General features: G+C 42.8%; 2 protein-coding genes across 4 annotated transcripts in view; one reads left to right on the top strand and one right to left on the bottom strand.

Annotated features, from left to right (window-relative positions):
• ccdc146 (coiled-coil domain containing 146) overlaps window positions 1–24,961 on the bottom strand; it is a 147,019-nt gene that overhangs the window by 118,421 nt on the left and 3,637 nt on the right. Inside the window, exons 1-3 of one of the 3 annotated variants that reach the window (XM_041202744.1) lie at window positions 21,414–21,515; window positions 15,921–16,036; window positions 14,725–14,882 (exon numbers count right to left, since the gene is read on the bottom strand). In XM_041202744.1, the coding sequence (XP_041058678.1) occupies window positions 14,725–14,882; window positions 15,921–16,036; window positions 21,414–21,454 (315 nt within the window). In that variant the 5' untranslated portion in view covers window positions 21,455–21,515. Of the gene's footprint in view, window positions 1–14,724; window positions 14,883–15,920; window positions 16,037–21,413; window positions 21,516–24,961 lie in introns of those variants that run through there. The other 2 variants (XM_041202745.1, XM_041202746.1) reach the window with 2 other exon arrangements.
• On the top strand, window positions 6,953–12,777 carry fgl2a (fibrinogen-like 2a). The gene is made up of 2 exons (XM_041202747.1): window positions 6,953–7,665; window positions 9,652–12,777. Exons 1-2 carry the CDS (start codon window positions 7,074–7,076, stop codon window positions 10,353–10,355), a joined length of 1,296 nt encoding a protein of 431 aa, XP_041058681.1. The 5' UTR covers window positions 6,953–7,073; the 3' UTR covers window positions 10,356–12,777.

Genomic DNA, 24,961 nt, shown 5'->3' on the forward strand with positions numbered 1-24,961 from the left:
TGCTAGGCAAGAGTGGGGTGGGGCACCTTGATCTTCCTCCAGGAGCCCCTTCTCCTCAGGGAGTCAAGCAGGGAGGAGGACCAGCATCTGGAGACCCCAGGGCTATCCACCCAGATGCCTCCGAGAGTGTCCAGCCGATCCCAATCCCCTCTGCCTGTGACCCCATCACTTCCAGCTGTCCAAGCCGAGGAGGATGCACCTGCCCCACAGCTGGATATCCAAAGCAGGCCGGGGCCTTCCAGGTCTCGGCCTTAAAGAGGATACCGTCCAAAGTAATCGAAGACAACAGGGTGTAGCAGTCAGCAGGCTGCCTCCATCTCTGCTATGGATGTCACGAATGCACCAAGATGAAGTGGTAGGGTTAGAAAAACTACAAAACTTTGACATCACTGCTTGGTCACGGATGTTCAATCACTGTATCATGCACCTTCGTAAATACATTTGCTGTTCATGAGAATGGTCTCGTCATTTGAAAAGCGTCAAGCATATCCATCTGTGTGCCCTCTTATTACGAGGATGACCTTAGCCCCCATGCCATGAACATCTCCCTCTCTGAGATTCAAATTCATGTGATGTGTAGCTGAGTCATGATAGTTACTTGACCCTTGTGTTATGTCAGGGGGAAGTGTCAAATTCTTTACTGGAAGTATTTGCAAAATGCATTAGTAACCTCTACTCCTTACAAGGCAACATGGAATTTGGTGTGCTCATTGGCCTTCGAGGGTTAGTTGTATTTTTTTCTCAAAATGAGATGGCTGTCTTCATCGGTAGTGCCAAAACACAAGACTTGCACCCATTATGGTCTCTCCAACAATGGGCGCATCTCAGTGTCCAGAAAAGTTTCACATTAAGGTGGCGATGACTGCATCAAGTCCTTTGATGCAGCGTTTGCACTGTTGTGCCGACTTTCACTTTCCAGGGCGCATGAATACAGGGTTCACTGCTGGCTCACCTTTCCAAAGATTAGGGCCTGGTGAATCATGATGATTGAAGGTGCAAGTCCAAATGCTGAACTTGCTCTCGATGTCACAGGTTGTAAAGGCCTTTCAGTGCACTGGCGTGGCAGAAAGGGGCAGAATGAATGTGGCCGTTTCCCTTGCCTATACCCTTGTCCTCCTGGAATCGTGTGGCTATCATTGTGACATGGGCATGTCTTCCACGTTGTGCTTCTTCAGTGGCTTCTCACATGGAAGCAGACCCTCATCTCCCTCTTCAGGTTCCTGCACTTCCTGTTCTTCATCATCCGAGGAACTCTCAGCCTCCTCCATGTCTCCCTCTGGCAAGGGATCCCCCTTTGAAGCACCAGGTTGTGAAGGGTGCAACAGATCACTATTATGCAGGTCACCTTCTGTGGACAGTACTGCAGAACCACACCTGAGTGGTTCAAACATCAGAAGCGCATCTTCAGGATGCAATGGTCCGCTCAATGATGAATTGTGTCGAGCTATATGCTGGGTTGTATCTCTCCTCTGAGGTACTTTGAGGACGACGCATGGGTGTCATGAGTCATCATTTTAGCAGGTACTCCTTATCCCCAAGCAGTAGCCCTGTAATTACTGAGGCCCTTTGAATATGAGACACCTGGAAATGACTCAGGATGTATGAGTCATGGGAATACCCAGGGTAGCCGGCACAAACATGCATGATGTGCTTCTGATGATCACATACCAGTTGAACGTTCAGGGAGTGGAACCTTTTCCTGTTAATGAACATCAGGGGCTGGAGCTCTCAAAGCCACAAGTGTGCAAACGATTGCACCCTATACTGTAGGGAATCCTAAGATAGCGGCAAACTCCATAAATCTAGCAAGCCTGGCTATTCATCAAGTGTGAACATCACATAATTATGAATCTTACTGTAGAGGGCACATGTCACCTCCTTGATACATTTATGTGCTGAGGACTGTGAGATGCTACATAGGTGCCCTGTGGATCCCTGGAACGATATGCAGGCAAAAAAATTGAGCACAGCGGTGACCTTCAGGGACATGGCAGGGGATGTCCTCCCAGTTCATGAGGTGTTAGATTCTCCTGCAGAATGTTACAGATATGATCCACCATATCTCTTGACAAGTGCAGACATGCACAGCATTGTCTTTTGCTCATCTCCAGATAGAAAGGTCTTCTTTGGTAGATCCTTCATCATGCGAGTTGCCTCTGTGGGATGGGTCTAACCTCCTTATGCTCTGGGTCTTTCTGGGGATCATGGATCTCAGGCAAGGCTTCCTCTTGAGGCTGTGCTAGGCATGCCGAGCCCTTCTCCTCCTCCTCAAGCCATCAAGAAGGTAGCATTGAGCACAGGCTCCATTATTCAATCCTCCTTCTTCCTGTGGATTGATAAATGCAACAGATTAATGAATACTGGGCAAGTATAGTAGACCTCCCTCTTGCAAATAGCCACTGTCATGCCCTAGAGCTGTGTTTGCGCTATTAGCTTTTCGCTGATACAGCCTCGCAGCTGAGGCACAGATCTAGGTGACCAAGATGCCAACCATGATACTTGACATCTCTAACCACAGGGCTTGGAAGAGGTTTAGATGCATTCATGAAATGTGCCACCTTACCAAAGGCACTTCTGCAGCTCTTATCTGGTATGCTGATTAAGCTCAACTTGTACTTAGCAATGAATGGATGCCCTTTGGCATGTTACTCATGCCAGTTGGAGAAAGCACATTAGAGGATTTCATTGATGATCCGGCAGATATGCAGCAGCTTTGCTTCCTTAATGGTTGCCTCCATTTTCCATTCTCACATACCTCTCTGTTAATGCTCAAATGGAGCAATTGTCTTGTGAAGCCAATGACTCCTGCAAACACTTGTTCATGTGTACTAAAAGCCTATGGCTCCACTTGCACCTTCTCAAGGAAATCTTCCTCTTTTCCCTCGGATCTGACTCTATTTCAATGTTGTGACTCTAAGCAGTTTCAGGGTGCCCCCTGGGAGGGCCCCTTAGTCCAGTGGTGGGCTCCTCCTCACACTACCTCAGACCCCTTCCATGCAGATTCTTTTCCAGTTTCGATTTTAAAATGTGCAATAACTTCTGGGTTTCAAGATGGCGGTGCTGCATTCTTTTTGAGACCAGCTTTGGTCTTCCCGCTGTCAGTGTTTTGGTCCCTCCAATTTTCCTGTAACCTCATGATGTGCAGGTAGACCTCCCTCCAGTTATTCTCCAGCCTCCCCCAGTAACCCTGCATCCTATTGTCATTGTGCTGGACTTCCCACTGAACCTATCACTGCTGATGTCCCATGCCCCATGTGGACCTCACCCCTCCCCATCTTGAGGCTGTGTGCATGGTCACATACAGAGGAGAATCCGCGCCCCCAGGAGAGCTTCGAATACCCTCCCTTTATTACCTTTTCCCCATTTACAGGCCGCAGAAGCCTCCCCTAACCATGGCCATCCCATCTGCAGCCCAGTACCGAGCCAGACAACCCCATCGCCATTAACTGTAGGACAATGAACCTGTCCTGCACACCAAGATGTGTATTATCCCAATTGAGCATACAGCCATTGCCCTTCCCTGGAGCAGGACCATGATGTGCATACAATGCATAGCCCTGTAGCACAGCCTGTAAAGCTCCAGGACTGCCTTTAATTTCTTACCCTGATTATGAGATGTGCAAAGCCCCAAGACTGCCTTCAATCTTTCACTCTGACCTCTTGGCCCCAAACCAGGCACCATGACTGTCTTTCAATGAGCTCTCCCATTCCTTCATGACACAGTCTCCCTTTCTGCCTCCATGAGTCTCTGTGCAACCCGTCCCTCATGTTCAGGCCTTTCCCTTCCCCCACCTCCATGAGTCTCTGTACAACTCATCCCTCTTGTGCCACCCTAACACATTGAACCCCTTCTATTCCAGAGTCTGCATGCATCCTCTCCCATTAACATAGTTCGATTCCCATTTGCCCACTTGCCATGAAACCACCGCTAGCAGGGTCAGAAAAGTCCGCCCTATATCTCTGATTATTCTCTACTTCTGGATGTAGTCTCTGTGTCTTCTTCAGCCTGCCTGTACTGCGCCATTGGAATCATCATCATCTACTCAGCTTGGGTGGGCCAGTGTCCTTTTATAAGTTTCAGTCTCCCCATAAGTTTTGGTTCAGTCTTGTTTTCCTTAGAGACTGGAAGGATCAGATTCTTTTCTCAGTTTCCCTTTTCAGTTAGGGTCTGTCTCAAAAAATACAAGCTTTGAAACCACAGATTCGATTACAATCCAAAAATGCATTGGATCAATGGACTAATGTGATATGTCACAGGATCGGTCTATTAGTAATATGTTTCCCATCAGGGATCATAGAATGCAAGCATAGTGTACTGAGAATCATAGAATTATGCAATGGTTACAGCACAGAGAGAGGCCATTTGGGCCACAGTGTTTGTGCCGGCTCTCTGCAAGAGGTTCCGCACACCTGCCTTTTCCACTGCAAATTTTTTTCTCCCCAAATAATTATCCAATTCTATTTTGAAGGTTTCTAATCAATCTGCTTCCATCATACTCTTATGACGCAATCCAGATCCTAACCATTTGCTATAAAAAAAGCTTTTCCTTATGACTCTCTTACTCTTTGTCGCCATTGTTTCCTTTGCTTACCATCTTAAATTAGTGTCCTCTGGTTATCAAGCCTTCTACCAATGGGAACAGTTTCTCCCTATCTACTGTGTTCAGGCCCCTCACAATTTTGAACACCTTTATCAAACCTTCAACCATCACCAAAGTTATCGCTGGACCATCCTTATGAATGTATTCGGTACCCTCTCTTCACACCCTTTCTAAACTACGGCGCCCACAGTACTCCGGCTGAAGTTGGAAGCTGGTCTGTGGTGTGGCTGAAACCATTGAAGGTAGTGTCTTCCTGCTCACATTGTGCCTCCCCTCATCTCCACAATCTTCTGATTTACAAGCTGAGTGTGAGCATGCATCTCTTTTTTAAAATTCATTCATGGGATGTGGGCATCACCGGCTGGGCCAGCATTTTTGAGAACTGAATGGCTTGCTAGGCCATTTCAGAGGGTATTTAAGAATCAACTACATTATTGCGGGTCTGAAGTCAGGCCCGGTAAGGATGGTAGATTTCCTTCCCTAAAGGACATTAGTGAATCAGATGGGTTTTTATGACAATCAACAATGGTTTCATAGTCATCATCAGAATTTTAACTCCAGAATTTTCACTGAATTCAAATTTCACCATCGGCCATGGTGGGATTGGAACCCAGGGGTACCTTGGGTATCTGGAGTACTAGTCCAGTGATAATATCACTATGCCACCGCCTCCCTCTTACCCCTCCTGGCACTGCAAACTTACCCTTGTGTCTTTCCTTTTAGATATGCATGAAGTGCAATCTGGTCAGTGGCTGGAGCTGGAGATACCTGTAATATCTTGCAGTTTGCTGACCCTCTATAATCATTGAGAGTTAACTACATTTTATTCTCTCTTTCTAAAGAGAAGTAGGCCAAACAAGAATGCAGCTTCACTAGGATTACCCCATTTCCCATGGTGCAGGGTGCCATTACATCGCTTTGTGGGTACTGAATGTCAGCCCTATAGCGTAACTCCCTCAACATTTAGCTGGGTTGTGACCACACACACAAATCATGCAGGTCAATACCCAGTAACCTGGCAGCATGTGCCTTCATTCTGCGGCGGTCCACTACGCTGGCTGCATTTGAGCCACTACAGCAAATCAAAGGTGGTTACTAGGTGGTAAGGGCTATTCTCTGACCATGATCGAAGACTGCAGTGTGCAACCCATGCATATGTGAGCAGCATGCATTTAATGAAAAGCGTGCTGCCACACAAAAGGTGATAAAGCAGACCAATGGGTAGCTGAAATAATGTTTCCATTGCCCAAACTGCTCTGGAAAAGCCCATTCCAGCCACAAAAGCCACATTCACAATCACTGACAACTAAAGCATAAAGCTTGACCCAGTTGGTAGCATGCTTGCTTGTATCACAAGGTTATGGGTTCAAGTCTCAGGACCTGAGTGCAAAAATCTAGGCTGGCACTTCATTGTAGTACCGAGGAAGGTGTTGCTTTTTAATTGAGGTGTTGAACTGTTGCCCCGTCTGCCCTCTCAGGTGGATGTAAAAATTCCCAAAGCACTATTTTGAAGAAGAGAAGGGAAATCATCCTCAATGTCCTGGCCAATAATTATCCCTCAATAATCATCACAAAAACTGATTACTTGCTCTTTATTACATTGCTGTTTTTGGAATTTAGCTGCCGATTTGCCTACATTTCAACAATGACTACACTTCAAAAGTATCCCTGTAAAGCGTTTGGCCTGTTGTTGTTCAAGGTGCTATATAAGTGCAAGTCTTTCAATTCTTTTTGAAAATGCATCAAACACTTGTAGAATTGAAGCAATAGCCAGAGAAGTCAATCAGCAACTAACTTGTAAGAATTTGACAATCCCTTTAAATAGCACTGGTGGGATGATCCTTTTCTGCTGCTGCATGTGTGTTCAGTACTGCAAGGTTACAAGAGGGTGTTTGCTGGAGCTGAGCTTCAAAATGGCAGTGCTGGTGTCAAATCAGAATGACATCCTGATCTGCTTGGTCTGTGTACTTCTAGTGCTGTTCATTGCTCATGTGTTAACGCTCTCACCAATTTGGTATTTCAGCGTCACTTGTCCCAGAAGTGTGTGCTTACAGTGTATAAACCATTTTGGACAACAAACGGCACCTGTCATGCCCAAACAATGCATTCTACCAATCGAATTTTGTGGTATATTTGTCTGCAACAGAAATGTAGAAATGTGTAGTACGCATGTTTAAAGCAGAAAAATAACAGTGACAAGTTGGTAAATCTAAAATGTTACACCACATTGCATTGTAACTGAGGTCATTTTCAATGTACATAGGCAGGCTTAGGAAATGTCAATACTGAAGTCTGACGGATATGATTTCACAACTGAACTGCCCACCTACAATACAGTATTAATATCCCTAGCAGCTTGAGCACTAAGTTCCCTGTTAGTCAGTGCTGGGGTACTGATACAGCACAGCATTATTTTATAATAGCTATAAAGCATTCTCACATTTCACTGTTAGTGAAAGGTTTGCAGACATAATGAAGACAGCTGTTGCACTCTTTCTCCTGAATATTGGATTAATACTATGTATTGAGGTTCCTGTGGGATACAACAATACCAGCAGATTCAAGAATCCCCCAGAAAGATATGCAAATGGAGCCTGTGCCATCAAGCTGAAGCCCACAGTGTGCGATGAAGATGAAGTCTGTGGTTATCAGGTAAACCTTCCACCTCTCACCATTCAGCTACCCAAGCAGTCAAAACTCCTCAAAAAGACTGTCAAACAGGTAAAAAGTCTAACAGCAACAGTAAATAAGATGAAGAGTAGGTGGCTGGAAGAAAAACAGAAAAAGCCTATCCGTCATGATCAAGCTATTGGAAGTATAGAACATGGCAGAGGTGATGCCAACAGGATAACTGTTTTGGAGAAGAAAATTACCACACTAACAGGTTCATTACAGCAAGCCAGAAATCAAATCAAAGCGCTTCAGGGTCGTTTGGAAAAGATGAGTATTCTGAATATGGACACTGTTTTGCATTACATTAACAATGAGATTTCAAATATTAATTACACTGTGAATACGTTGAACAACAAGTGTTATACGACTTGTGCCGCTGTAGGTCAAGCAGGTAAGTTAATCAGTGTGAGAAAAATGGAATACAAACTTATAAATGATATATTTTTGTGCAATTAAAACAGGGCTAATTTTCCATCTTTATCAATTCCATTTACACAAAATCAAAATTTCCAAGATCATTCAAACTTTTAAATTACCTATTTCCTTCTAAATTGATGTAAACATGAAATTTTGCAATCATACTTTAACAGACAAATTAAACAATGCAGTACTTAAATTGAAAGAGTTTATCTGTGTTATTATAAGTTGGATAGCTTTGTTACCTAATAAACTGTCAGCATTAAGACTTCACAACTTGAAACTTATTTCAGGTTAAGATCCCACTAGGTTTTATGGTAATAGTAAAAAATATATAAAATGCAGTGATATGTATTTTGCAAAATACTTATAACTGCATTTTGTTATTTTTAAACAGTTATTATAAAGCTGTCCATAGATTAAAAAGTCTAATATGATGTATTTTTTAATCTTTATTCACTTTCACACTTTAAATAAAGCTTGCTTGGCTGGTTGTTCTTTTTGAATAAACTGCATTCCTAATAAGCAGTAGGAAGTTTCTCACTAATCTTGAACAGTGAACTGGTGCAAAATTAAATATTTCAATAATGCATATATTGGCCTTAGTTAAAAATTGCATCAATTTGATTAATTTTCATGCCAGTTGTATTGCAAACTCAGGCTTTTTTGTGGCTTTCATCAAGGCAAGTACAAATTAAAGTAAATATTTTGCACATAAAATTAGTATGTTACCTGTTTTTAACAATATAATTAAAATAGAATTTCTGAAGAAGCGCTGGGGCAAGTTTTCTTACCAAATCTTTCTATTTAATTGTTTTGCTCCAATCCCTATTTCATACACTATACTTTTGCAATGTTGTGATCTATATCACATTGTCAGTAAAGTGTAAAAGACTAGCTGACCTTAGGGCCTGATTTCAACTCAGGACAGGATTCCTGTAAACAAGGGTGGAGACTGACTCCCAGACTTCAACTACATTGGTCCTGTCAACTCCCATCCAAAACTTCCAGGTAGCATTAGCACATTAGGCAGCAAGAGTAAAAAAAATAATAAATATGTAATAAAAGCACTTAAAAAAAACCAAATGACCAAAAAGGACAGGGCATGCACACTGCTTTTGCTGAAATTATCTATTAACTAGTGGTTACTGTAATGTTCAAACTTTTACTGTGAAGCATAATTATGCACACCCTCTCTTTACAAATGAAATGCTTCCTTTTTGGATTAACTGTGAAATGGAACTATTAATATTAAAAGAATATCTTGAGGTACAGAAATACCAAATTGCATCCATCACATCCTGTTTATATATAATTGTGGAAACTGCCTTTATTGGTTTTCCCCACATGCAGGAGTCCAATTATACTCATATTAAAGAGCTATCATTATCTTTAAAATGGTTAGCAAATTTTTGTTTTGTTTGCAATCATAAAAAAATTCTGCATTATCATATTGTAAGTTTGTCTCCCTCCTCAGCCAAATAATGGTTGTCAAACATGTTTTCATGAATACTGTGCTTTAAAACCACAGAAAAAGGGAAGTAGTTAAGCAACACAGCATGTACTGTACAAATGAATAGCACAGTATTAACTGTTAGTAAAAAAAAAACTGAAAAAAGTATGCAATTTGGCCCTCTGTGTAATTCATCCTTGTTTGCTTTCCAAATCATTTCAATTACTTGGAAAGTAGAATTCCTACAATTTAAAACACAGCTAAAACACGGATCACTGTCAATTAGGACTCTCCTTAAGAATTGTCAAAGATCTGACTGAGATCTACTTGTTTGAAAAGCATTTGTAATAAAATATTTCTATTTTCTAGCTGCATTGTATTTAATATTGTGAAAGATTAACAGTAATACATAACTATTAATAGTTAAACTGTTCAAGCTGTTATGAATGAATTCATCTTTTGATACAAAGGGTGAAGTTAATGATCTAGTTCTATGCTTCCTTTCAGTGATACAATGGGTGCCTCAGGATTGCTCAGATTATTACAAAGTAGGACATCGGAAAAGTGGCATCTATGAAATTGCCAAAGGTGCTAATAAAAGTTTTTCAGCTTATTGTGATATGAAAACTCTGAACGGTGGCTGGACAGTACTACAGTCTCGCAAAGATGGTAGTGTCAATTTTAATCGCACCTGGGTAGATTACAAAAACGGTTTTGGGAACCTATCAACAGAATTTTGGCTGGGAAATGACAAAATACATCTTTTGACAAAATCCAAGGACATGGTCTTGAGAATTGAAATTGAAGACTGGAAGGGCATCCAGGAATATGCCTCATACGATCATTTCTTCGTTGCAGATGAAGATCACTATTATCAACTGACTGTTAATGGTTACTCTGGCACAGCCGGTGATGCACTGCATAACATCAAGAATTACGACCATGATCAAAAATACTTCACCACCAAAGACAAAGATAATGATAATTACCCTTTGGGTAACTGTGGGGCCTATTATAGCTCTGGCTGGTGGTTTGATTCTTGCATGTCTGCCAATCTCAATGGCAAATATTACAAAAAGCTCTACAAAGGCATACGAAATGGTATTTATTGGGGCACTTGGCACAGTGTAGCAAGAGAAATTCTGAATGGCTACCGCCATGCTTTTAAGTCAGTAAGAATGCTCATCAGGCCTAAAGCATTTACGTCATAGGTACATGGCAACAATAAGAATTTGCAAAAGATTGTAAAAATGCTACTGGAGAGCTTTCTCTATGCAACTGTGTTTAAGAGCTTTATTTTAAAACATAATCTATAACACCCAGCTCTAATTCTTTATCACTTTCCACAAACCCATGACTACTTCTATCATGGATTATTGGTGGGTCAAAGCTTCCCCCAGACAAATACTGGGAAGACTGAAGCCATCATTTCATACCTCACTATAAACTTCATTCCTTTGCCACCAGCTCCAATCATATCCCCAACTACTGACTCAGGAGGAACCAGATTGTGCAGAACCTTTGTGTCTTGCTTGGTGCAGCGCTAAGTTTTAAACCCTTTGGTCAGAATTTTGCGCTTGTCAGGCGGGCGCGTGCCCAACCCGAATGAGTATAAAATGATGCACAATGATGTCAGGCGAGCATCCCAATGTCATTGCGCACTCGCATAATATTTCAGTCAGCGGGCACGCATGGGAGTTGGCAGCACGCCCGCCCACAATTAAAAGACCTATTAAGGCCACTAATGTAATATTTGAATTAAATTTTTCACTGTCCATCGAACCTTACAGTTAGCAGGCAGGTGAAAAGGCCAAGCAGCCTTTGGATTTTTTGGAAACCTCATCCACAGGTGGGCATGCATGTGCAAAAGTTCCTCACTCGCCCTCCTCCTCCCACCCCCACACAGGCAGCACTGAGCTCTGCAGCATGCGTTTCATGCTAGGCGGGCCTTAATTGGCCCGCCAGTGTGAAATGGCGGTCGGGCCCCGATCGCAAGCAGCAGTCTGCTTCCCAATCACCCCTGCTCGCCCCCGCCGAGCCTGCCCAATGAGGGCAAAATTCTGGCCCTTATCTGAAAAAAGTTCGTTGACCTGAAACATTAACTCTGTTTCTCTCTCCACAGATTCTGCCTGACCTGCTTAGTCCCAGTATTTTCTGTTTTTATTTCCGATTTCCAGCGTCTGCAGTATTTTGCTTTTAGCTTCAAACCCCACATCCTCTTCATCACTGATTCTGCTTATTCTCACCTTTGCCCTTATCTCCTGACTCTATTGTCACCAAAAACTTCTTGCATACTTTTCTCATCTCTTGAGTTCAGTTCTTCAATGACTCCTGGCTGATTTCCCATCATCCAATATACAATAACTGCAACTCGTCAAAATGCCAGCCATTTATATTCTGTTTTATGCTAAATCCGAATCACCTATCATCCTGTCCTTGTTGATCTACATTAGTTCCCTCTCTTCCAATGTATTAAATTTTAAATCCTGGCATTCATCTTCAGATCCCTCCAAGACCTTGCTCTGCCCTGTCTTTAACTTAAAGGCTCTTCAACACCTTTCAGTCTGCTGACTGGCCCTCCTGTACATTCCTCTGTCACTTTTCCCTAACATTGATTGCAGTTTCTTCAGCTGTCCCGGCTGTATTCTTTGGAACTTATTTCCTGAACCCCACTGTCTCTCCATGTCTCTCATCTTTTAAAAACTTCTGAAAGCCACATCTTTTCAACCAACCTTTTAGTCACCTGTCTATGGCTCAACATCTGTTCTTTACTTGAAAAAACATCTTGAAACATTAAGTAAGATATCTATGCAAGTTCTTGTAAACAGAGAGGAGAATATGTAAAAGGAATATATGTATATGTGGGTGTAAAGTTTTTCTACTGGTTATTAATTAGTGTAGTTGAGATGCACCAGGTACTGGCGGTATGCCAAAAATTGAAATGGGGCCCAAGGTCCAATTTTAGGCATGCCTTGGGCCATGCAGTTGGGTCATAAGCTGCCTATGCAGTTCTGAATTTAAGCCCATAAAATGGTCCAAATGAATTTCTACCCCCTCATCTTTTAAGGAGCTGAATGGAAACAATTAGAAAATAAATATTTTTTATTTTTTTTGAAGAATTTCACAATTCTTAAATTGGCTTTTCAATTAAAAATAATTCTGTAAGAAATTTATCAAGAATTAGCTTCAGGGGGTATAATGATTAATCATTTCATAACTTCAAAAGCATTCTTATTATAGCAGAAAATAGGAATTTAATTAACTGTGCTATATGATAAATATTAAAAGTGATTCTTTTAGCTCTAAGTATATTTTTCTATTAGCTACACCTAATATTGTATGTAATTGGAATGCTCATCTAATTTCAAAAGTATTATTTTGCACAAATTACTCATCAGTTTAATGATAAGGCCAGAGAGTTGAAATACTGTAAGTCTGCCTAATTATTAGAGGAGTGCCATTGAAAAAAATCTAAATAACTGCACTGTACAACACTGTTTTGAAAGATGTATAAAAAATGAATTTGCATATTAACTATTCTCATTATGATGCATTTACCATATGCATTATTACAAACAATGTAAACTGTTCAAAATAAGTATTTCTATAATAAAGCAAACAATATACAGATAATGGTGTATGGTTTATTTAATTTACATAGATGTAATTCAAGAACATTGAGTTCTCCTGATATCCAAGCTAAATTCCTCCCTCAACCAATGCCATCAAAATAAATAAACTGGTCTTTTGGCTCATGATGTGTGCAAAATGGCTGTTGTATTTCTTTATGTAAGTCTTTACACTGAAACATTGAAAATGAATGTATTTAAATTACAGAATTGTAGATGCAAAAGTAAGTAGATTTGTGAAGGGGTAGGGAAATATACAGGTGAAGGATAAAGTTAAATGGTTGAAGATGGTCTTACAATGATTAAGACCACTGGAGTGGAAAAGCTGCAAGAGAAAACAAGGTCAAGGAGATGATTACATGGCGATTTCCAGCAACGTTTTCCTCATCTGCAATAAATTGGAATGCTGCCCCCAACAACACCCTTCTTCCCTCCCCCACCTACCATAGATAAACATATGTGCTCACTAATATCACAGAAACACAGAGTGCAGAAGAGGCCCTTCAGCCCATCGAGTCTGCATCGACACGTGAGAAACACCTGACCTACCTACTTAATCCCATTTGCCAGCACTTGGCCCATAGCCTTGAATGTTATGACGTGCCAAGTGCTCATTCAGGTACTTTTTAAAGGATGTGAGGCAACCTGCCTCCACCACCCTCCCAGGCAGTGCATTCTAGACCGTCACCACCCTCTGGGTAAAAAAGTTTTTCCTCACATTCCCCGTAAACCTCACCTTGAACTTGTGTCCCCTTGTGACTGACCCTTCAACTAAAAGGGAACAGCTGCTCCCTATCCACCCTGTCCATGCCCCTCATAATCTTGTACACCTCGATCAGGTCACCCCTCAGTCTTCCCTGCTCCAACAAAAACAACCCAAGTCTATCCAACTTCTTTTCATAACTTAAATGTCTCATCCCAGGAAACGTCCTGGTGAATCTCCTCTGCACCCCCTCCAGTGCAATCACATCCTTCCTATAATGAGGTTTCCAGAACTGCACACAGTACTCCAGCTGTGGCCTCACCAATATCACTAACTCTCAGAGTAAACTGGCCATAACAGGGGATAAGGCAAGGTCTTCCCTCCTCCCTCCCTTCAGCAAAAGTGAAAATCTGCAATTGGCAGAGGGACTGGCATTGACACTGTAGGTTTCCTGAGTTCCCCTGGTCCACTTGCCTTTGATTTTCTTTGGCGGAGTCTGTCAAGAGTTACAAAACTTGATGCTCAACACCTTCTGCTCCAGCATTTGTTTTTAAATCCATTTCCTTTGAAAAATGTTGGCTGCTCAATATTGGTTTTCTTAAAGATAAAAACAAAAAAACTGCGGATGCTGGAAATCCAAAACAAAAACAGAATTACCTGGAAAAACCCAGCAGGTCTAAAAGGGTCATGAGGACTCGAAACGTCAACTCTTTTCTTCTCCGCCGATGCTGCCAGACCTGCCGAGTTTTTCCAGGTAATTCTGTTTTTGTTTTTGTTTTCTTAAACATCACCGCCCTGCCACGACCAATAAGGTTGTTTATTGATCCTGTTCCCATGAACTGAAAATGCTTGTTGGTTATCTCCCACTGAGTTTGCTTTTTGAAACTGTTATGATGGTATACTGGCATCATCCTCCCTTCACAGCCACGATCGTTTTCCAGCTTCACCTATCATTTTCAATTCCCATCCCAGTACCTCTCCTCTGCTTGTCCTCCATTTGTCCTCTCCTACCATTCCCATCTCCTGAATCTCCTTTTCATTCCCCACCTTCCCCTTATCCACGGTCAATAAGAATAAATGGGAATAAAAGTCAGGAGATGATGTGAGACAGGCTGCTGATTCACTATCATGTCTTACACTATTGCATAAAGTCAAAATGACTCCTAGGGAGTACAAACTAAGTGTGGTATTCAATTCAAACATGAAATGCCACAGAATATCAATGTGTAAATATAGAAGGGAACTTACTTCATCCAGGCACTGAAAAGCAGGACTTGTAGTCACATCTGCAAGTCCCTTCTCTTGAAGGACCACTGGTGGGGCTACAGCTGTGATGGTTTCTTCCTCATCTTCATCAATTTCATCTTCAGATGCATTAGGAGGGTTTTCCTCTCCACTCATTTCTCCTGGAGTATGAATATTAAAATTGTATTATATGAAATATGGAAATATACATAGAAAGGGAAATCTGGCAGAGTGTACAATGGGTTACTGATCATGGAGGGTGTGGTCAGTAGCAAGGGTAGGGAGTTGTCTCAATGCCCCCCCCCCCCCACTTCCCGATGCCAGGTTCCTCAATCAGGCACTAAACAAGGGATCCCCCACCCCCTCCCCAGAAGCCCATAAACAACCCCAACAGGGTTTGCTTTTCAGGCTTTCCGCATGGCAAGTCCCATGCCTGTTGATGGGTTAATACTAGTAGCGGCAGAATGAGGCTCTTAAGTGGGCCACTTAAGGGCTTCAATTAGTGGCAGGGCAAGAAGGCCATTCACGAGCCTTCCTGCCATGTACTTAATTGAGCCAGAGGTGGGAAAGTAGCAGGGTCCCCATCTGCCACTCCCCCGCCAATTAAATGTGCCCCCCCACCACTAAACTGGCCACGGGGGAGAACATTAAATTCCGGTCATTGTCTTTGATCCCATTTGACACTATGAAATTGCATTGCATAATCAGAGTTTGATATTGTTCTACCATATGAATGACAGAATAAGAAGCATATGAATTACTTATCTGATTCAGCCAATCTGAAAAGATATTAAAATGATTCAAACTAACAAGCCTATAATTCAAGCTGGATCTTTGTGTTCATTCCCTTTGTCTTGTGTAGAGTTGTGTAGCTGAGGAGAAAGCAGCTGGTGTGCTGCTGAGGCAGTTGGTGCTGCTCCTCATTCTTCATCAAAGGAGAGCTGCATAAGCTGCTCCTATACTTCAGCAAAAGGCTGAGAATGGGGAAGATCAGATCAAGTTGAGTGAAGTCCAAGGTAGGTGTAATGACTTTAAGAAAGTTGGCAGCCAGCTCTGAAGCAGTGAAATCTGGCTCTCTAAACAAGTGCTGTGAGCACAAGCCTTTCACATGGAAAGCTTAGTAACTATGCAATTTCATTCTTTCAAGGCTTTCCAGCCTGTCAGTTTCAATGAACAATGGGTCTCCACTGTACTCTCACCTTGCTGACTCTCATGGCAGTCAAAGAGAGTGTTACAAGGACACTCTACGCACTTCACTTTGGAGTTTTGATATTGACTTCGAGTCCTGGGAGAAGCTTGCCCAGGATCGCTGCACCTGTACAACCAAGTAAAATATGGTGTAGCCTCCTTCCAAAGCAAACACATATCAGATGCAGAGAGAAAACACAAGGAGAGGAAATCCTGAACCAGCAACTTGTCCAAAACTAAATCATCTGCAGTATCTTGTTCTATTTGCAGCAGGACCTTTCAGTCATCTGAGAAGGGCAGGGGCCAGTTAGTTGTCTGGTGACTGCTGCCCGGTGGCCAACTGGGGTGATGTGGGAATGGGGTGAGGCAGTGTCTGTGCTCCAGGCAGGCTCAGAGGCTCTCCCTGCCTGCTTGGGTGCAGGGGTGCAGCAGCAGCAATAGGCCGCCATGAACAGAGCTTCTCCCCCCACAATAGTGGTGGCTCAGTTGCAAAGGCCATTTGTAATTTAAAGTTTGAAAATATTGGGGAGGGTGCCTGCAGTTTGAATTGCCCTCTCCCTCTCTTACCACCATGGCATCCTGATGCTATATTCAGGCAGGGTGGCCTCTGGTCCTTCAGTTTCGAGAGCCCGCCCGATCCTGCCCTCTAGCCATTATTTGGCCATGTCAGGGAAAATCACATTGAGTGACTATTTCCCACACAGTGTGGGTTGTTGATCCCGCCCCCCAAGCCCCCTACCCATCCATTGAGCCTGATGGCAGGGTTCATCAGCCCCATGTTCTCATAAATGTAGGCATCCAAAAACTCATAGCACAGATTGCCACCTAGTGGAGGTTTACAGTCATACAGTATTATAAATTGCTTCAGAAAAAAGATCTGATTTGTGTTTTTGATGTTATATCATTCACAGATATTGCTAGTAAAATATTCAAGATGGCACACAGTGGAAGTTTTCTACAATGGCAGAGAGATTTACGATGAAGCTGAGGTAAATGAGGGGCAATGAAGCAGGGGATCAGGATATGGTGGGGAGAGTGAGAATAAAAATGTTAACTAAAAATAGAGAATAAGCTGTTGGCTCCAGTCATCTCCATCTTTAATAATGATGGAGATGAAGGTAAAAGCATGGAGGAGGGCACAGTATGGAAAATGTGGGCCAAGTGTCTTTGAGTGTCAGTGGTGTTCAGGGGCTTGATATGGGAGCCTGGGGTCTGAAGGCTTGATAGTGGGAAAATTTTTTGAGATTTAAGAGTAACAGAGAGGGTCTTAGAATGTGAAAGTATTGAGAATCAAAGTCTCTGGTTCTGGTACTGAGGAGAAGAGGCGTATATGGGAGTAGTATTAGGAAATAATAAGTTATATTTGTATTTTTGAGTGTTAGGAATGAGTTTTAGCTTTAAAGTTTAACTTTGATTTGTATTTCTGTATTTGTGTGTTAAGAAAAAGTCAAGTTGAGTTTTAGTTTCACTTTAAACCGTGTCTGCATTTCTAATGAGAGTTTATGACTGTAAGAGAAGTTAAGTAAACAAGAGGAGAGAAAACTGGGCTATTGCCTGGCAACAGGAGTGCAGAGAGGCAGGTCCCTCCCACAGACACAAACAGAAGAAACTAGAAACAGCAGTTTGATTTGGAAGTTGTTTGAGTTCAGTTGGTTTTGAAGACAACTGCCAAGCAGAAGAAATCTAGAAGAGGCAGATAGCCAGTCCCAAGCTAAAGGAAAAAGTCCCTGAATCCAGGGGAGTGGAACAGAAGAAAATTCCAAGTGGACCTCCTAGTCAAAGGAAGGACAGGAACCTGGAAAAGGTCCTGTTCTGTGGAAGTGAAAGTAAGGAGCAGAGATAAAGGCTCCAAGCTTCAAGCTTAAAAAGATGACAGCTTGGGAAAAGTCAGAAGGTCCAAAAAGACAACTGAAAGTCTGTAACTCTTTGCTATGGGCATGTGAAGCAGTGGTACTGTTAACGGCTGAGTCGGTGAGAGAGAGTGCATGGGAGATATCTTGAATGCATGTGGTGATCTAGGGAAGAGGAACATGGGAAGGAGAGTTTGAAACCCTGGAAGTGGAAAGTGTCTAAGAGAAAGCATTGGTTTGGGAGAAGATTCCAAAGCAAGTTCTTGGAGAGTGGAGATTGGAAACCCTCGTGTGAAAGACAGAGTTCAATGAGACTGGTTGGCTCTGGGGGTGGAGTGGGGGGGAGGGTTGCGCCTGAGGAGAGACCCATTGCATGTGGTTGAGCTGGCATGTCACTTGGTTTCAGAGTGTGCTGTGTCTGACCACGGGGTGCCTATTGGTTTATATGGACTGTGTACTTGCTGTGGACATTAGAGTATAAACTAGTTTTTGTAACTTGTGTTATCCTTACAAACCTGTACATATCTGTAAAGGTATAGTTGTGGGTGAAGGAGTATTGCAATATAGTTAATCTTTTCTTGTTTAATAAATGTTCTATTCTTTTGTTAAAAATTCATTAGCTGACTCCGGTGACTCTGTTTAGTAGCCCTCTCCACATAGCTAAACAAACAAATTGAAAGTTAGGATCTATCAAGCTGGGTTCCACTCTGGGGTCAGGCTTGTCCAGGGGTAACCTCAGCTGAGATCATAGGAAGGCTGATTCTGAGGTGAGGGAAAATTCGGGAAGAAGGTTGAAGGATTTAAGAGAATGGGAGTGAGGGATCCAAGTGAATTGTGGGAAGCATTTGGCAGTAATGGATGAGGCCAGGATTCTCCATTTGTTATGGATCAGCATTTGGCAGTATTGTGAGCAAAACTCAGATAGTATTTGGAGGGCAAGAATTGGTCAGTATTATGGGAAGTAAAAGTTTGGGAGCATTAGGGCGAAGATTGGAGCTGAATAATAATGATCCTGGCCTTTATTGGATTTTAAAGCAGCCTCCTTCTGAATTGCTGGTTTTCAACCCCTTTCGTTCTAGCCCTCTCGTGATCTGATAAGTGCTTTCCACAGCAAGTTTGAAACTAGGGACCAGCTTTAAGATGGTTATTGCACTTGTAATGTATTTCCTAACTTGACAAACAGTTGCTCAAGGCAAACTGGAGGATAAATTATTTTATAACAGGTTGTTGTAATATAATGGAAGGGTCACTGACACACTGACCAAATTGGTCAAATGGCAATTTGTTATGTGGCATTCTTGGATTTTTAAATGGCATTTTGGATGTTGAAAATTGCAACTTTGACTATTTTTCATGCAAATCGTTCCGAGGAATTTTGATTATTGGACATTCATTTAATTATGAGGCACGAAACTTCTACTCGGCCATTGTGTAATGCAAAGGGCAATCTGTGTATGTGTACCTGACACTGGCCTAATATCAGCATGGATCAGTCAATTTGAATAATGAACAGCACACCTGCTGGAACACCACCGGGTTGTGCTGTGGTGTGCTGGCAGCAGGAGTCATCCATAATTTCAGGATTTAAAGTCCTGCAGCTATTTAAAGGTGGCAAGAAGAGTTAGGTCAAGTTAACCAGAAAGGACTCAATATTGGCAATTCTCAGTGTACTTTAATGACTAGGAGCATGGAGGTGCTCCTGAAGTAATTAGACGAGGAAGAGTCTTGTTTGGTTAATGTTTCGAGCGCATATGACTCTTCATCAGAACTAAGGAAGTATAGAAATGAGGTGAAATATAAGCTGGTTGAGGGGGGTGGCACAGGTAGAGCTGGATAGAGGACCAGTGATAGGTGGAGGCAAAGAAGAGATTGCCAAAGATGTCATAGACAAAAGGGTGTTGACAGTGGTGATATTATTTAAGGAATGTGCTAATGATGACACTAAGGGTAGAAAGCAGGACAAGCAAGTGACAGATGGCCCTAGTGGGGGAGGGTTGGGGTGGGGGTGGGGTGGGGGGGGGGGGGGGGGGGGGGGATCAAAATGGGCTACCCTTAATATTACCATTAGCACATTCCTTAGATAATATCACCACTGTCAACACCCCTTTGTCCTTTTGTCTGTGACATCTTTGGCAATCTCTTCTTTGCCTCCACCTATCACTGGCCCTCTATCCAGCTCTACCTGTCCCACCCCCCTCAACCAGTTTATATTTCACCTCATTTCTGTATTTCCTCAGTTCTGATGAAGAGTCATGCAGACTCGAAACGTTAACTGTGTTCCTCTCCGCAGATGCTGTCGGATCTGCTGAGTTTTTCCAGCTATTTTTGTTTTTGTTTCACATTTCCAGCATCCGCAGTATTTTGCTTTTAGTCTTGTTTGGTGCTTTGAAATGGTGAAAAGATATCATTAATCAATGTCAGCTTCCCAGAGAGCACCTGCGTTCCCATCTGCATTGTCTCCTCACTATCTAGCTAAGTGAGGCGCAGGGTTCTGATTAATTATTCTACTTCCTAAATTTATTGCCCACTTTCTCCCTCCCTCTTCCCACATAAGACCCCTCTTGCCTAACCATTATTACAGGTTTCCCCTTGAAATGGTGACCTACGAATTGAGGGTTTGCAAACAGCCTTAATCCTTGCCTAAGTATTAGCCTTAGCTCAGTTTGTCGTACTCTGGTTCTGGGTTCAAGTCCCACTCCAGGCCAGAATTTTATGTCCCGTGGACGGGCGCAAAATAGCGCGAGATGACATCGAGCGAGTGTCTTGACATCATTGTGCACTTGCGTGATATCTCACTAAGCGGGTGCATGTGGCAGGCGGAAACACGCCCGCCAGCAATTAAGCGGGCAATTAAGCCCATTAAGGAGGCACTTGAGAGCGATTTTTCGTGGCCCGTCCACTTTTACATTGGTAGCTGGGCCAATCAGCCAGGCTGCCTTTACAATTTTGCTCAAACCTTGATCCAGGGCGGGATGAAATCTCCGTGTGGTTGTAAAATTAAAAGAGATATCGGGGGGCTGTTTTTTTATGAGGTATGCTTTCAGGTGTTTGATTATGCGGCATGGACATACTTCGCAACATTTTTGTTGTTTCGTTTATTCTGTGGAGGTTTGCAGCTCCCTGAGGCAGCTGCCTGCCTTCAGGGAGCTCAGTGGAAGCGCCCACCAGCACCCGCAGTGACGTCAGTGCCCGTCCTCTTCCCGCCCCCACCAGCAGTGCTGAGCCTTTCACAGCGTGCATTAAACGCTGGCTGTTAAACACGCCAGTTAATGGCCAGTGTGGTAATCTGAGGTGTAATATACCTTTAAGAGAACATGAGCAGATTGACCACATGATTGAATTACCCAATCGCTGTGTAGCGTGGGCTACAATGTTAATCAGTAGTTTAGAATAGTGTCTGGTTTGAGAATCACACATTGTGTTCGTGCTCTGTTACTTGTGTTAATAAACATCATGTCCTTCCTCTTACATTGGTCTCTACGTCTGCAGTATATTGTTTATCAACTCACTCACCAGTAAATAGGCATGCAACCGCGTTCATTGAGCAAAGCGACCCGACAGAAGAAACATAACAATTGGTGACGAGGCAAAACATGATCAGTTGACGACAGTAAAGAGAGCCACGGAAATTAAACGAAAGTAAATCAGCTGTACCTTGCAAGGCGTTTGTAAAGTATAGCTTTCATCATAGTCATTGAAGTTATCTCCCTCCAGTACGCCTCAGTTTGGCCGTATCGAACTGTTTGATCAGACCACCGGTGACTGGTCACATTAGATTGAATGCCTTGCGTTCATCTTTTTGCCCAATATATCGGGTGAGGAGCAGAGGTGAGCGATCCTCTTACCAATGTGTGACAGTAAAACATACAGCCTAATTTGTAGTCTAACAACACCCAACACCCCAGATTCCAAGAGGTTTGATGAGTTAGTAACTCTTGTGAAAAGCTACTTTCAGCCAAAACCCTTGGTAACAATGCAGCATTTTTCAATTTAATTCGAGGTGTTGCGCCTCTGGAAAGACAGTTACTTGCTATGTAACAGCCTTAAAACAACTGACGGGGCACAGTGAGTTTGGGACGTCAATTAACGACATGTTAAGAGAACGATTAGTATGTGGGGTTAATGAAGATGCCATTCAAAAAAGGTTGTCAGAAATAGACTTCAGCAAGGCGCTGGAGTTGGTGCTCGCAATGGAGAGTGCAGTCAGGGATTCAGAAGCAATCAAGGGAACACAAAATGGTGCCGTCCTTCACGGCGGGAGGGAAGCACCGGTTAGAAATGGCGCAGAAGCACAGGGCTCCGCGGAAAGGCGGGAAACAGCCACCATTAACAGACCAGCAAAAAGCAATGGTTTAACAGAGAAAACTTTCAATAATAACGGCTGAAATAGAACCAGATAGCTTGCAAGTGAACGACAATTTAAAAGAATTGAGTGTTTCTTCTGCCATCGTAATGGGCACATTATGCGATACTGTAAAGACAGATTAAGACAAAACTTTAAGCAAAAAGGTAGAAATCGTGAAATCCACGTAATAGAGGAACCAGAAGAAACAGATTCAGATATTTATTCACTAAACAACTTAAAAATGGGCAAAACAGAGCCAATCTACGTGACAGTGAAAGCCAACAGGAAACCCATACGAATGGAGGTGGATGCGGGGACATACATTCAAATAGGGGAACATATATTCAAATATCTAAAAGGAGACCACCCATTAAATCTGGAAAATTCAGATGCTAAATTAAAGACGTATACAGGTGAAGACATAGGAGTAAGAGGTATATGCAAGGATCCAGTACAGTATGGAAATCAGTCTTTTAATCTAGCCCTATTAGTGATAGCAGGCAGAGGACCGAGTCTCCTCAGAAGAAACTGGTTAAGAGAGATTAATCTTGACAGACTACTGAGATCTCAGTCAGAAGCAGGAAATGTTACTGTTTGGAAAAAGGAGTATGAAAAGACTCAACAAAAGGAACTCATAGAGCTGATGATTCAGGACAGAGTTCGAGTTGAAGTCAGTAACCTCCATAAAGAAAAAGAAAATCTGCCGAAGGGCTTTCGCATATTGCAAGATTGCCTCAGGTCCCAATTTGTACCACTAAAAAGATATGAGGACGAGATTAAGAATAAATTAGTTGAGAAAACACAACAATACCTAATTCTCCCGGAAACAACTAATATAAAGAAGAAATGGAAGAGCTGAAGAATCTGCATTGTGAAAGCCAAGAAGCTTTAAAAATAGAGACCTCTGAGTTTTCAAAGGAGTTGACAGATGAGGAAATGCTGGAAGATTCAACCACTGAGTTCACTCCAATTGAGTTTATACCTGAGCCTAGTCTGGCCAATAGGGAAACTGAAAAGAAACCCAGATTAAAGTCAGCGCTGCCACGAAAGAAGACATGTTGGAAGAAAAAGTGGAATTACTAACAAGGCCACAAATTTTTTTTTACACAACAGGAAGCTGATCATACCACGTTGAACTTAGCCTTGCCCTACATCCTGATTTTGAGAACCTTCCTGACAGTTGACCTTCATATTGTTGAACTTGGAGGGGAGAGCAGCAGGAGTGCATGCGTTTGGGCCTGAAGAGGGTGAAAGCTTTCCCGTTTGAGAATACATCACATGTGGAAGGAACTCCATTTGGTTTGGAAGTGCCTGTAGGATCCGTTGAGTTAGAGAGAGCCAAAGAAACAAACTTACAGGTTCCTACTGGAGGGCCTAGTAGACAGATGACTCCTGAGAGGGAGGCCTCGGATAACCCATCCGAAGTCGTAGAGCTACGACATTCGACACGTTTGATGAAGCCTCCAGAAAGACTGAATTTGTAATTAGTTTATTTATGTAAACAATTGATATATTGTAAAGATTGTAAATTGTACTTTCAAGTAAAGGGAGAGGGATGTGGTAATCTGAGGTGCAATACGCCTTTAACAGAATGTGAGCAGATTGACTAAGTGATTGCATTACCCAATTTCTGTGAAGCACAGGCTACAATGTTAATCAGTAGTTTAGAATAGGATCTGGTTTGAGAAGTACACACGTGTTAGTGCTTGATAACTCATGTTAGTAAACAACGTGCTTCCTTTTACATTGGTCCCTGCGTCCGCAGTTTATTGTTTACCAACCCACTCACTAGTAGATAAGTGTGCAACAGTGTTCGCTGAGCAAAGTGACCCGACAGAAGGAATATAACAGCCAGCCTGCGTGAAATCACGGTCAGGGGCCGACTGCGGTTGGGGATCACGTTTCCTGTCTGCTCCCGGGCCAACCGATCGCATGTGCCCAACAAGTGAAAAATTCAGGCCCAGGACATGAGCACAAAATTTAACGCTGACATTTCACTGCAGTATTGAGTGTCTTGCTATTGGAGGTGCTATTTTTCAGATGAGTTGTTACCACTGAGGCTGTCTACCTTCTCAGCTGGGTGTAAAAGGTGCCAAGGCACTATTGCAAAGAAGAGTAGGGGAGTTATCCCCAAGTTTCCCGACTGCTCCCGCTCACCCCCGCCGAGCCCACCAAGGGCAAAAATCTTGGCCCAGGATTCTGACCTACACTCCCACAACACACATTTGCAGATGAGCATTAGAATTTCTGAGGGCAATAGCTGAAGGCATTAACAGATGGAATAGTGGAAGAGCAGCTGTCAGCTGAAGGTTGTCACCATATTCTTCTAGTTTTTCATTTGTTGCTGGAGCCCGCACCGCGCCCCCCCCCTGCCCCCACCCCCCCACCCCCCCCCCACCCCCCACCCGCCCCACCACCACACCGAAGCCCTGGCTCCCCATCCATGCGATCCCTGCTAGCAACCTTGAGCTCATGCTTCTTCTGAAGTTGAGTAGATTCCTTAATCCAACATCGTTCTAATCTCACTTTTTCTGCTCCTCCTCTAGGTAAACTAGAGTCCCAAGAATCGCAGGAAAATATTCCACAACACTTGTATATTGTCCAAGGACAGTTCACGACTAAAAGCTTTTTTATTTGCAAGATGGTGACAGCGTTGGGAGGGATTTAAATCAAATGTAGTCCAATGCACCCCCTATTGACCTGATCCTGTAATTACATCATTACAGGCCACTGTTTACTTACAGGATTTCCATTCTAAATATTTGCATTATTGACATTGTGTTAAATGTTGACATAAAATCATGGCCCAAAATTAAGAAGTGTGCGCTTACATGTGACCATATGTTTGATTAAGGAT

Source organism: Carcharodon carcharias, chromosome 13, assembly GCF_017639515.1.
Source record: "Carcharodon carcharias isolate sCarCar2 chromosome 13, sCarCar2.pri, whole genome shotgun sequence".
Lineage (NCBI taxonomy): Eukaryota > Metazoa > Chordata > Chondrichthyes > Lamniformes > Lamnidae > Carcharodon > Carcharodon carcharias.